Source organism: Phragmites australis, chromosome 5 (genome assembly GCF_958298935.1).
Source record: "Phragmites australis chromosome 5, lpPhrAust1.1, whole genome shotgun sequence".
Taxonomy (NCBI): domain Eukaryota; kingdom Viridiplantae; phylum Streptophyta; class Magnoliopsida; order Poales; family Poaceae; genus Phragmites; species Phragmites australis.
In genome coordinates, this window is record NC_084925.1 from 1,784,929 (window position 1) to 1,798,907 (window position 13,979).

The 13,979-nt window shown below is 42.0% G+C and overlaps 1 protein-coding gene across 5 annotated transcripts; it reads right to left on the reverse strand.

Annotated features, from left to right (window-relative positions):
- Nucleotides 1–437: 437 nt before the first annotated feature.
- LOC133918314 (pentatricopeptide repeat-containing protein At4g04790, mitochondrial-like) lies at nt 438–13,761 on the reverse strand. 5 transcript variants are annotated; one of them, XM_062362139.1, is made up of 17 exons: nt 13,358–13,761; nt 13,208–13,261; nt 12,462–13,112; nt 12,132–12,311; nt 11,841–11,905; nt 11,107–11,214; nt 10,149–10,262; nt 9,444–9,539; nt 9,271–9,369; nt 8,748–8,867; nt 8,305–8,409; nt 7,991–8,155; nt 7,758–7,885; nt 7,598–7,667; nt 2,285–2,499; nt 1,875–2,078; nt 439–1,592 (listed from the first exon to the last, which is right to left on the reverse strand). In XM_062362139.1, exons 1-17 carry the CDS (start codon nt 13,632–13,634, stop codon nt 1,529–1,531), a joined length of 2,715 nt encoding a protein of 904 aa, XP_062218123.1. In that variant the 5' UTR covers nt 13,635–13,761; the 3' UTR covers nt 439–1,528. The 5 variants fall into 5 exon arrangements, with proteins under 5 accessions (XP_062218127.1, XP_062218125.1, XP_062218123.1 ...); XM_062362138.1 differs by having other exon boundaries at nt 12,462–13,124; XM_062362143.1 differs by lacking the exon at nt 11,107–11,214 and having other exon boundaries at nt 438–1,592; nt 12,462–13,124.
- Between the last annotated feature and the right edge of the window lie 218 nt (nt 13,762–13,979).

Sequence of the window (13,979 nt, forward strand, 5' to 3'; positions counted from 1 at the left end):
CATCTTGTATATGGTTTGTTTGGGGGGCACCCAACCACATGGCCAAAAAAAGGTATCTCTCTCCCTATCTCCTACCAAAGGTTCAACATTTGGGAGGAGTGGATTTTGGCATATTATTGCTTCGAACCAGTTAGTGGGCTAGCTACTGCTGTGGTGTGCATTCATGCTTATTTGCTTCAATCCTTGGGGCTGGCTTGGCACCTAACACATACTACCATGTAAGCGGTTTCTCCTTTCAATTTACCCTCCTTTTTTCATTACAACAAATCAACAGTAATGTTAGGTTCCGGTCACTAAAACAGAAACTATAAATCATTCTAGGATTTGATGGTCAGGTGTGTGTAAAACTCACTCAGATATATGTCAATGTTGCATATGAAATGCCATGTAATGTACAGTGTGAGCATAATAAAAGTTGTTTCAACCTGCAAATAATTGTTGCAAATCCTTCTACGGGGTTTATAATGTATTGAATGTTAGAACAGAACTGATAGGACGGCATAGCTAGTTATGAAAACAAAAAGGGGTTGCAAAAAAATAAATAAAGTTTGACTGCGAGTACGACCTAAAGCCCTTCTGATGGAGACCAAGAATATGCATGACTAGGGTATATGCCAAACCGTCGTGCATCTTACGCTGGTTGGTTCCTTATTCTTTCGAATGTGTAGATGTGTTCATGGCTTTTCGTTTTTGGCATATCTAAACCTCCATAGCTTTTCGTATCCTCAAGTACACAATGCATGTGTGCACCATTCATAAAACATAGCTAGATGAATCATCACAAACTTGGAACTTGTTTGGACCATTCATGTGATGTCCAATGCATGTTTGAGTGTTCCTTTTCATGCTTTCTACAGGGCCAGTGCACAATTTGCTTAAACAATGCTATGTTAGGTTTCTGTCAGAACCATACAAGCTACTAGGTAGGTATGAAAAGAAAAGGGGGGAAGAAAAGAGGAGAAAAATGCAAGGTTGCTTTCTTCCTCTTTAAATTTGAGCTATCCAGACATACATGCACGTTTTAAGGTAATGCCAGTGTCCAATCCATTAGTGACAGGAACTGAACATGAGGCAGCCATGATGCAATGCATCTCATTTGCAACCAGATATACACTCATGCAGTTGCATGCAATGAAATCAACAAATCATGCATCTTTCCTACTACAACTAATTCTCCTCGCTCAATGATAGCTCCAGAAAAAGAACTAATCAGCAGATCTTTTTTCTGGTTGGTGAAACACTGAGATCTGTGTGGTGGTGATTGCTTCACTGTGACCAAACTCTTGTGGTCACATGGATTGCACTACGAGAAGAGAGGCTCTACTGGCTAAGGCCATTAAGTCAAGTGGAGCACGCAGGAATGGTGGCCAGTGGTCACACCAAAGGGGGCTCAAATGCGGCTAGTGGTCTCATGATCTTTTGGCAATGGCTTGGATGCATGATTGCTTGTTTCAAGCTAGATGCAGCACCTTCAAATGATGCAAATAACTTTGAGCGACTAATGAAAGGACATGTTCAGAGAAACCTATTATGAAGGGGCAGTCTTTGTCTGTTTGGCTTCAATTTGAAATGTCTCTTGTCGTTTGCCCTGTCTGAAGATTTGATGTTAGCCTCGATATGCATACATAATTTATTTATAAAACTTTCCACCATGTAGTTTATTTCATTGTAATCCATGCTATTCATCAGGTTCATGAATAACCAATTGCTTAAGAAGATATTGTTCGAAGCCAGCAATGATCAACTTGTCAATACGATCCACATGCTGAGAGCTAACAAGTAAGAACGGATTTTGCTAGAGCAAAATAATCAATTTCAATTCATTTCAGTATTTGACTGGAACAGAAGTGGTAAAGGTTATATAGATCTCTTACCCCTTGTTAGTAGCTCTTTGTTTTGAACTAGCACTTTTTTTTGAACTGAACCTAATGGTAGCAGGAGGCTTAAATTCCTCACTGTAGTATGTCATATGACAAGAATCTATTATGTAGCGCACATGATCATCTTCCTTTGATATCTCTTTCAGCAACTTCTTAGCTGCCTTCCATCTCCCAGATGACGAAAGAGCCTGATACATCCTGCAGGTGCAAATGTTGTATTTGTAACAAATATCACGTAAAGAAGAATCAGTCATGATATCAAATCAAGCACACTGATCATGGAATTGAACTCCCTAAAAGGAGCTTTCCACGGCTCCGTGAGAAAAATCAATCCATAAATGTACCATGTGCTGGAAAAAATATTTAAACAATTATTGGCTTATGTCCGAGATAAAGAATTCAACCTCAAGAAAGTCAACACATTGTGCCGAAGGCCAGCAGATTCATATTCTGTCCAGATCTGCTGTGCACGTTGTGAATCCTTTGCCTTTACACATGCACTGAGAAGAAAATCAAGGCTTGTCCGAGAAACATTAAGTCCAAGCTCTTTGACAGCATGGAGAAGCTCCATCCCAAGATCCAAATTTGTGGCCTCCATATCCCATATTTGGCCAAAAACCTTCAAAAACCCGTTCAAGCAAGTAAACAAAGTTACAACAAAAACCAAAGAAAAGGGGGAAACATATAGTTCGTGGGGAAATGTGTTTTGGAACATTTAATACACCCTTAAGGAAAACAGTTCAGAGGAATCTGCATTGCCAACAAATGCAGTTATGCAATTAGAATCTGATTACTCATTGAGTCTCCTCAATTAAACTGGAATGACCTCTCCAAACTAACAGAATAATTAACAAGTGAGATCACATTAAGCAGTCATGGAGTACTCACTAAAGACAAAAGGCGGTAAAAAAGTGCAGCTTATAACATGGAAAACAAACAGATACCGAATGGGACAACCAACACAGAAGGGAATGCATTTTCAACATGCTGGAAACAAAAAGTTCGGCAATGCGACTGATCAACCAAACAACATGAAGATCTTCTATTGAGTTCAATTTCTAGTAAATGTGCATTGGACAAAATAAAGATGGGGGAAGGATGCAAAGAAATGAAATAGTGCAAGTCATAGTTTATGGGTATCCCCTAGAGATCATCTGATATCATGCAATAACTCTGCAACAAACTTGGATGATTTTGATCAAGGCAAAATGTGACAGCCAGATTTCTTTCCCCTCTTTGAATCTCTTTCTTTCTCGCTCGCTCGCTCTCTCTCACTGACTTGAGGACCCCACCCGTTAGCCGCTTCTTCCTCCTCCCACTGATCCCCTTTCCAACCAAATATGCCGACAGCTGCACCCAAATCCACCGCCCCGCCACGATGGAAACCGGTGAACATGGATTGAAGGCAGACTTCATTTTCACGAAGATTTCGAAGAGGGAAAGATGGAAACCGACACAGTTTCTATGCCCGTCATTAAACCCTAGCTGGCCGAATCCAAATCTCACCCCTCCCGTGTATAAAAGCCACATACGACCCTCGGTCGAGCCTCCTTTTACCTCACCGCGCCCGCACCTCCAAACCCCGTCGAATTCCCTTCACCCGAGAGCTCCCGAGTCGCCACTTAACTCCTCCAAGCTACGCTACCGTCGTCGAGCTTATCCGAGCCATCCCAAAGCCCTCAAAGCCTTCAAACGAGTTCATCGTCAACATCTTGTCACGTTCCGCTGTTCGCTGTCGTCTCCCGAGCGTCGCAACGACTTCCCGTTCATCTCCGACGATGCACCGCCGCTCTAAGCTCACCATCGAATCATCCTCGCACCGGAGAAGAGATAGGCACCCCCTCTGTCGTCGGATATCATGCAGTCGACGTAGCTTAGAAGTTTAGGTACCAGTTCGCATAGACGATCTTGACCGTCCAACCGATTTCATGCTGTTTAGTTATAAATAGATCTAATCCCAGCCAGAGCCGCCACGCAAGTGTGCCACATCGGCGTTCTTGTCCGACGTGGTAGTACAGTCAGCAAGCCTAGTCACAGTCAGCAAGCCTAGTCAGCTAGAGACGTCATCGTTGTGCAGTAATTATTTATAAAATAATTCATAAATTTGAGAAAATCCAAAAAATAGGTTCTTATTATTTGAAAAATTCTACAAATTAGATAATAAAATTGATAAATGTTTTAGAATGTTTTAATTCTGTTTTTATTTCTGGTAATGTATTTTAAATATATTTAATGTTATTTAATACCTTTTTAGTGTTAAAAATGTAAATAAAATTTATAATAAATGTTTAATAGTTTTACAAAATTTATAATAGTTTTATAATGTTTTAAGTACGTTATCTCTAGTCAAATAAATGTTTTTAATCTGTTGCATATAAAATTAGTTTTTAATTCATAAACATGAAAATAAATTCTATAAATTGTTTTAATTAGTTTTATGTTGAAAAGTAATTCTGGAAAATTGTAAATAAATGTTTTATGCCTTTTAAAAATTAGGTTTAATTCCAAAAAAACAGTTTTCGCAATTTTTAGCTGTTTAAAATTTGTTTAGCCGTAGTTTTCGCGTCGTAGCTCCGATTTGGGCGATTCTTGCGCCTAACTCTTTCTAAAATCGTGCTCTGGACCGCCTTAGCTTTTGTTTGTTGTGTTAGCTTTGTTTAGTACTCGTTCTTAGTGTTGTTTGTTTTGTCCGTGTAGAAGAGTTCTTCCTAGAAGTATTCGAGAACATCCAAGACCAGGACTTCAAGGATTTTGAGCAGTTTAACGGAGAAGGTAAGTGTCCTTGATCATCTTGCATCTAGTTTTATAAAGTTTTGTTTTACAAATTACATGCTGGTCAAATATGATATCCTATGATTAGGGTTTACTAGCATTCCCCAATATTCCTTGGGGTCGTAGTTTTGGTTATCATGTTATGGGTAGAAAATGCTTTGTTGCTTATATGTGGATCATGTTGTTAACTTTGGTAAAAATGCTTAGACATGAAAAGTAGGGGCTGGGCAAGTTTGGCATGTTGATTGGCCTATGGATGTACTCCACGCAAGATTGTGGGCTTTATCGAAAAATTTGTTATTACCCTGTGTTGGATGATGACGGTCTTGCCCAGACCATGTTAAGAACCAGTTCATGAAGCGACCACCCATGAAAACAGTACAACCACCTTGGTATGGGACGGGTCTAGCTGAGTAATTTGTTATCCTCTCAGCATGGTGAAGATCATTTGGTGGTACGGGGATAGAAATGTGTACTTCCTGAATCCGCAATGTGTAAGAGGGGGCTTCTGGAGTGGAGGGTGTACTCCCACGGCAGTGGAACCTCAGCAGGTCAACACATGTTGAGAGAGGCGATGGAAATGCTTTGTAGTGGTTTCCTGATTGCACACCTCAGAAGTGTGTAAGTGACGGGAATAATGGAAATCATGACATGCGGGTAAAGTATACAATCTCTGCATAGTGAAAACCGATATATCAGTCATGCTCACGGTCATGAATAGTATAGACCCCTCGCATGATTAGTTGGGTGAATTTTCGGGTGGTTTTTGGTTGGATCTGGTGGATCACAGTGGTAGGAACTGTGATTCAACTTTGATTTTGGTTAGAGGTGAACGGAACCTCAATTGAGGAGCATGGTGGTTAGAACCTTGGCTCTAGTTTTAAAAAATCTTTCACATAGAAAATATGTTGCTTTTATAACTGTTTTACTAGTAAAATGGCATTTATACAAATAAACCCTGGAGTTAAACCATTCTTGATTTCGGCCTTGTCGGTGTATCAGGAACCGGGGGTCCCTGAGTCCCAAGGCCAGGCCAACCGTCCGCCACGTGTCACCATCCCGCGAGGTCTCTCTTGCGGGATGAGGAAAATCTAAGTTCTGGGAGAAGGCGCTCGGGGCCACAGCCTCTGGTCCCCGAGCACCCCAGTTCCCTGATGACCCGCAGAATCTAAGTTCCGGGAAGAAAGTGCTCGGGGAGGTGCCCGGTAGCCCCCGAGCACCCTAGTCCCCCGATGATCAGAAAAGCTAAGTTTCGGGAGAGAGTGCTCGGGGTTGCACGCGGCAGCCCCCGAGCACTCGGTTCCCCGAGGGTCAGTGCAAAAGTGCTCAGGGTTGCACGTGGCAGCCCCCGAGCACTCGGTTTCCCGAAGGTTCGAGCAAAAGTGCTCGGGAGAGAGTGCTCGGGGTTGCACGTGGCAGCCCCCGAGCACTCGGTTCCCCGAAGGTTCGTGCAAGAGTGCTCGGGGGGGTGAACAGTACCTCCGAGCACTCGGTGCCCCGACGACCCAGAAGGGCCCCTGAGGGGCCCGCCAATGAGGTGTCAGCCAGTCAGAGGCCCGAGGCCGCATTTAATGGGCGTGCGCGGCCTGACATCCTGACATCCCCAACTGCTCCCGCCGCAGTGTCAGTCCCTGCCATGCTTTGGCAGAGGGGCGTGGGGCCATTAATTGCACGGGTCTCATCCCGTATCATCCGGTGTATCTCGGGATAACGTTGCCAGGATCAAGGCGTTCCGCCTGCCACCCTGCCGTGGCAGAGGAACAAGACAGGGTGGGTGCGCCGGGTGCCTCTGTGGCTGCTCGGTGGGCCCTCTCAACGGCGCCCGGTGCCAGGGCGTCCACAGTGACGGGTGGTCGGACGCGCGCCGCGTTTTTCCACCGCCGCTGTCACTTCGCCCAGAGGAAATGATGACGCCTTTCTCAGTCGTGGCGTCTTGGAACTTGTGCCCCTTCTTTCCCGTTCGGGGTATGTCGTGGCCGGCGAGTGCATAAAAGGATGGGCGTACAGAAAGAAGAGAAGATTGGACCGAGACACCGGATTGACTCGAAGCATCGGAGGAGAGAACAAGTCCAAGCAATCGACCGTGCCACACTTAGACGAAGAACACTGCAAGCAAGCCTGAGCAGAGCTAGAACAAGGAGCCTCAAGCTCTTAGTTAGACAATATATTCTTGTAACCAGACATATTCCTTGAGGGATCCCCCTCAGGGAAAGTTATTGCATCCATACAGGAGTAGGGTATTACGCCCCCGTGCGGCCCGAACCTGTCTAAACTCCGGTGCATTTACTTCCCTTTACACTAGGTCGATCATTCCCCACCACCGGCCGTTGCATTTATTTCCACTTCCATTTATTTCTCCGACGAACTTATTCAGGATCATCCCCCCGGCCGAATCTCTAAAAAGGGGTCTCTCGGGATCCCTGCGACAGGAGTTCACCCTCCGACAGGCCTGCATGTCATATTTTCCTACATTTGCTGAGTATTCCATGCACTCACGCTTGCTTTCTCCCCTCATAATGTTGCTACTCAGAAGGTGAAGATCTCATGGAGTACCCAAGGATGATGCTACGTTCTAGGGTGTGTTCTCCGTCGATTGCCTATGGAGTCGTCCAGTTGGAGATGAAGGCTACATTTGGTTTTGATGTCCTTGCTTTTTGACCCTCGCTAGTCCATTTTGATAGAACGAAGATACGTTTAAGTTAATGATATTGTTTTGTTATCTCATTTATGATGTCACTATATGTATGTAACTTGATATTGACATACATATAGTTTATGTTCGGTTTGGTCTTAAAACCGGGTGACACAAAAGTGCACACTTTTACAAGAGATCAAGTATATGTATTAAGACAAAGGGAAAATATTTGGACGGTTTTGATCAAGTTATGGAAATCAGAAGGCCGTCAGATATCCCAATGCCCAGAAAGATCAATCCAAAAACATACCTGATCGACAACCATATATGTACTCATTTCATCTTTCGCCTTGAGCTGCTTAAGTATATCAATCGCAGCACTGGGGAAAAAACATAGCAAATAAACACTTTGTGAAAAGTTTGACTAAATAGCAGTAGAAAGGCAGCTGCATAAACATCAAATATCATACTCAGGGTGGTTGTGCTGAACACAGTATAGAAGTACTCTGCCACACCCCTCAAACCAGTGGTTTGACTCACTCAGCTCCTCCAGAAGTTGACGCATTCTATCCAGTTCACCTTCTGTTCGAATATTTTCCTGCAGAAACAAATACAATGCTATAAGTAATGGAGACAACAACTGATTACGGATTACGCAGATTCATTCATTTCAACAGGAAAGATGGTTCACAGCTTAACTCACAATCAGGGCTATGGCAGCCTTTGGCTCAAGGGAGCTTCCGGATTGCTTTATTTCATCATACATGCTAAGTGCATCTAACACTTGCCCATTTGATGCAAGCGCTGTTACAAGTGCGCTCTTAATGTCCTTGAGGTATTTACGTGGTATTTCCTTATCCAGTAGAATCTAAGGAAACAAGAACAGTTTAGAGTAGTCAATATAACAAAGTACAGCATATACCTCATTCTGTGTTACTGAGAAATATGTGAGGAGACCTGAAAGCACAAAAGTGCAGCTAAATCCAAAGAACATTCTGAGCAGCAAACACCATTTACCTGCTTGGCCATGTCAAAGTTCCCAAGTCTTGAGTATGCATTAACGAGTGCCATATATATATGTCTGGTCATTGGAATTACATCTTGCCGTAATTGGTCACGATACTGTCAACATTTCAATATTCAGCAGTTATCACATTAGAAATTATATATAGAAAGGGATTTACAACATGAATTTCACACAATTATTTCCAATGGAACTACAATGGGAAATTATAGGTAATAGTGCAGGACGGGTTATGGTGCATGGTGGCTTATCCAAGATACAACAGACTTTACAAATGAAAAAAGAAATTTTGATTAACTGAGGATATGCTTAGGTGACATCAGCAGAGGGAATGAGTCTGGTACAGTGTCCTCCAGAATCAAGACCTCTGCCTTTCCTCGAACCACAATATAAACAGACACAATGGCAATAACAAGTGGTCTGGTATGTGGCAAACCTTAGAAATGTTCTCTTCAGACTCACAGTTCACTATCAAATAACTGAATGTTTCGGAATCTGGTTTTACTCCAGCAATCTGCATTTGGGCCATGACCATTTGTGCTCCACTGTGGTTTTTCTGCCCAACATTCAAGCTCAAAGTTACAGAGAAGAACTAGAAAGAGGTATACAAGAGAAGTCTATATTCCAGAATGTCATTGCTAGCAGGATTTGCAACTTTATGCGGGTTTTTTATACAGATGTACGAGATGCTGAGCTGGACTATTGAAATTTTTATACATATGTATTCAGGTGAAGGATTGAGTAACTCTGAACAAATAACCCGAAGTATGTGTGAGTCATAGGTGTTTATGCATTTACTAACTAAGCATGGGATAACATGCATATCAGCTGAAGCTGAACAAATATGCTGCCAATAGCCAATTGTAGGGCCACTGTAGTTTCAAGAATATGAATGAATATATCAGTGTCTGGAATGTCAAGGTAAACTAAATGAAAGAAACAGTGACCCAATAATTTACCTCCCTATAATATCCAAGCATGATAGCATTATACAGGCTTATGGTTGATATCTCCCCGGATTCTTCTGCATCTATGAGTATCTTGTAAGCACCTTCAAACTGGAAACAAGGATCAATAAACAACAGTGTCACATGATGCCAAAAAATAGCAGGTGACCAGCATCATGACTTACATCCTTCATTTTTACAAATGAACTTATTATGCTTCTGAATGTTTCAATTTTCAATTTCAACTTGTGCCGACGGATCAAATCATATATGGGGTGAACCTGCAAAATTTGCACAGATATTGATAATAGTTCATAGTGAGATATTTCACTGGAGATCACATGAAATAATGGTTTTGAAAAGGATAATTGCCGCATGCCAGACTACAAATACATGTTCATCCTGATCCTGTATGTATAGCAGGGGCACTTTTCTGTCTTTTATACCTTTGTATATGTGTATAGCTATGCCTTATGGGCTTTGAAATACAAGTTGGGTCTACGACTAACACATCAATCTTGGAGTTTGTTATAAATTTGTGATAGGTAGCATAGTGTAACCAAGAATCAAATTTATGCTTAAACAGTTTAAGCAGCGGCTGTACACATGTTTTAAGTTTAAATAGGTCAGGCTGAGTTTCTTTTCTCCTTTTAAAAGAGAAAAAAGTCGGGCGGAGTTCATTCTGGAAAATTTATGATCAAATAGGTGTTTATGCTTGCTATTACTTGTTCAAATTCTGAAACACCTTCACAAATGGTTAGTGTATGCAGTCCTTTACCACAGTGCAGTGCACTTTGAAATGATAGATTCTACCTACAAGATGTATCCTGATAACTATAGTGACAAGGAACACACAACTGTTTGATACACCTACATACTCACCCACTTACCATGTGAAGTTCGTATCTTTGCTCACAAGCCTGTATGATTGGATGAAACGATTCAATTGGCACATCGGAATTAGATTTACACATGCAGTCAGCTACATCAAGAGCTAAGCTGATCTGCAAAGAATATTAGATAAATAGCTTGGTTACAATGTTGCTTTGTGACATAAGGATGAATTCAGAATCTCAGAACCAAATCTAAACTCATTTCCATAATTTAGCATAACATATGCAATATCAGTTTGAAGTGGGATAAATTAATAGAAGTGTTAATATATTTTTTTTGCGATCCACTGATGCAGAACTTGTGTCAACTGCAGTAAGAAAAAAAATTGAGAGTCAACAAAAGAAAATTTTAGAATTAGAGGTTATTTTGGCTTGATACCAAGCATGGGCTTAAACAAAACAGCATGTAAGGAAGTATGGCACATCAGTAACACAGTATGCCACATTGGCCACTTTTCTTAGCTCAAATGCGGGGAGGAAGCCCCAACCAGCACTAGACCATTCGAGCACCCAGTGACCCAAGGAACAACACATTTCAGTATTTGCCCTTCGATAAAGACATCAAATAGTTCTTCGTTGCTCCCAAGTAACTTTTCACATATGGGATGCTCAACATGCATCAACCAATATCCAGAACCAGATCTTTAAGGTTCCAAGCAACCAAAAATTTCCATGCATCCACTATTGCAGTGGTAGCAGGAGTTCTGACACCCAAATTTAAATGAATTATGAAAAAATATCAATGTGCAGATGGCCAAATAAAATAATAGATGAAACACATGCTAACCAAGTTGTGCATCTTGGAAACCTAAAGTTGGTTAAGTAGTACCCAAGCCAGCAGAAAGCCAAAAAATACAAAAGTTAAAAATTCAAAAAATAAATGTACACGTACAAGTAGGTCAAGTCATTCATTCAACTAGGATTACAAGAGACCTGTGAATGCATTTGCCATTACCATTGATGAGTTGCAACAGATAGAGATGATCCTGTCATATGCAGCAATAGAGGGTGCTACCTCAAACTTCTCGTGCCATTTATGAAATGCTACTACAATGTCTTCAACCTTCAAGAAAATTCATCATTGAATGGTGGTCTAGCAATAAAGTTTAGATGGAAGGGCAATTGTTAACTTGACAATTGACTGCATTTGTTCAAACATGGAGAAACTTTTCCTTACATTAAGGAAAACTGGGGGAGCAAAATAACTTTTGAAAGAAAGTCCTAATGTAATAATCATGGATGGAAAATAATTAGCATAGTATATTGATAATTCAATAAGTGTATTTGCTTCACAAAGATCAAATATAAGGATAGTAATAAGAACAAAAAAAACTAAGGTCGGTTGGCATGATAACCATATAAGGTCCAGTAGTAGTTGTGATGATAAATGTCATCCTTGCAAATAAAAATGGTTTGCCTCATCTTTTGGACAATTTCTACTACTCCCAGCAATTACTCCCAATGCAATGTATTTCTGCAGGTATGTGATTTGATATGTAAATCTAGCATGCTCCTTTTGCATATGATAAAAATGTAAAACTAATAACAGTTTTACTTTGTAAAGTTATTACTAAGTTATGATGGTACAACAAATTAGTAGTTCATTTCGTTGCAATGAATTGCACATAAAGTCCGTTTTATATTAGAAGCTATGAATATTACCAGTAGTGATCATAAAAGATTCCTCACCATTATGTTCGGTATATTTGCAGCATAGTCAAAAATTAAGGATGAAATGTTTCCACCAGCAGATTCTGAAAAAAAAAATCAATAACATTAGCAGGTAAAGATTAAGCCCTGTGGAGAATCTTGAGGTAAACCACAAAAGGGGGAAAGGAAAAGAAAAAGGCATTGTGGTATCTAGTGGTAAATAAATTAACACTTCAACGAACAGATTTCCTGCTAATATACTTGCGTCCATCTTATTGCCATAAAAAGGATGTGAATCAAATTTGGAGAACCTTGCACACAATTGATTACCTTTTGACCTCATCCCCTGAAGAAGTTTCTCAGCATATTTCTCCAGTTCTAACCTACCCAATGATTTGAATATACTAGATATGTACTTTGAGCCTGAAACTTTCGTTAGATCAAGTAATTCCAACAAAGCGATCAGATCCCTCTTTCTGCCGCTTTCAGCAAAGGCCAACATATAACTTTCTGTAAAAGAGGCATTCAATATGATGCTGCTGTGAGAATGGTATGTCAGCATGCGAGCTTGAATGAATTATACAAGACAAGTCAGCACTTTTCAATTACCATGAATGAGCAAGAAATAAAAAGGACCTCATTAAGATTTTGGTTGTTTACCTGCTATGTCATAGTGAGCTTCCTCGTTGTAGTCTTCAACAGAGTGACAAAGTTCTTGAATTTTTTCTTCATTTTGAACTCTAATACAAAGCAACATCTCATAATAAGCTATTCTAGAGTAGGACTGTGGATTTGCATCCTTAAAGAACGTACTGAACATCTCAAATTCTTCTGACAGGCCCACTTCCACCAGATACAAGAGGAATGGGCCATAAATATCTTGCTCGATCCTAAGCCCCCTGTCTCTCATCATCTCAAAAAGGTTATATGCCCTATAAATATGTTCCACGGCAGAGTCAATATCCCTGCAGGCCCTCGCCTTGTCCAAACAAACCCTAATCAATGCATTGAACTCCTTGACCCCATTATCCCTCCCCAGCTTCTCGAAAAACTCAAGCGTCAACTCCGCACCAAGCTTATCGGCGCAGGTCCGCATCAGCTTCGTGAAGCGGCGGCTCTCTGTGTTCTTGAATATGTACTGCTTCTTCTTCTCCCTCGCCGCCTCCCTCCTCCAATGCATCAGCGGGTCCCTCGATGGTGGCGCCACAAACCACTCGATGTCCAATATCTTTTTCCCGACAAGATTCCCAGCATCTTCAGAGTCCTCTGCTGGCGCCTCCGAAGGCCATGATTCTTCTATGTCATCAGGCCCTGCGCATTGAACTAATAACTCACAATTGCAATTACAATTACAGTCACAGTTACAACTGAAGGAGTTGCAGGATGCTAGGAGAGTTTAATGGTACCATCTAAGACGGACATGAGCGCCTTGGTGAGAGCGTGAGGGGGTTCCTCCTCATCTGCGCAAGAGAAGGGAGAGGAGTGAGAGGGAAGCCGGTGTAACAGAGAGGAGTGAGAGGGAAGCCGATAAAAAGGAGGAGGGAGGTGTTGATTACCATGGGCATGGGCTTGAGCGTGTGGGAGGGAGGATGGCAAGGTGGTCTTCTTTGAGGCTGCCGCATGCTTGAGGCGCAGGAGGGAGGCCTGGCTGACGGCGGTAGCTGGAGTGACGGCGGCGCGGCGGCTGGAGGAGGGGCTCTTCAGGGTGGAGAGCTTGGGAGCGGCGGCGGCAGCCGGGGTAGCGGGCTTGGGGGCGGCTGCGGCCGGGGTGGCGGATTTGGGGGAAGAAGCGGCGGCTGCCTGCTTGGTCGTCTCCAGGAGGCGCTTCCACATTGGTGGCGAGGGCAGCGGTCGAAGTAGCCACCGCCGCCGCCGGTGAGTGGCGGCGAGTCCGGCGGGCGCGAGGTGTCGGAGCGAGTGGGTCGGTTCCGTGGCGTTGTGGTTGGACTGGACTCAAATGGATCCGATCCACCTTAACCTAATTGCATTCGTTGGAGCATGTGACACGTGTGCTCTCTAATTTACCGATGATTTTAAATTCTACTCACTTATTCAAGATTGTATGGTGTATTTTATTTTGAAAAATCATTAAAAGTTAATTTTAACAGTTAATTTTTTATATATTATTAATTACTATAAATCAACATTATATTAAAAGTACTTTAAAATATAAATCTA

Excerpts from the sequence above, each read along its gene's own strand:
- LOC133918314 (XM_062362138.1), bottom strand. The coding sequence starts at position 13,634 with ATGTGGAAGCGCCTCCTGGAGACGACCAAGCAGGCAGCCGCCGCTTCT. Across the intron at positions 9,540-10,148 it reads AAAGATACGAACTTCACATG|GTTCACCCCATATATGATTT; the intron begins GTAAGTGGGTGA and ends CAAATTTTGCAG. Across the intron at positions 1,593-1,874 it reads CAAAGAGCTACTAACAAGGG|ACAGGGCAAACGACAAGAGA; the intron begins GTAAGAGATCTA and ends TCAAATCTTCAG.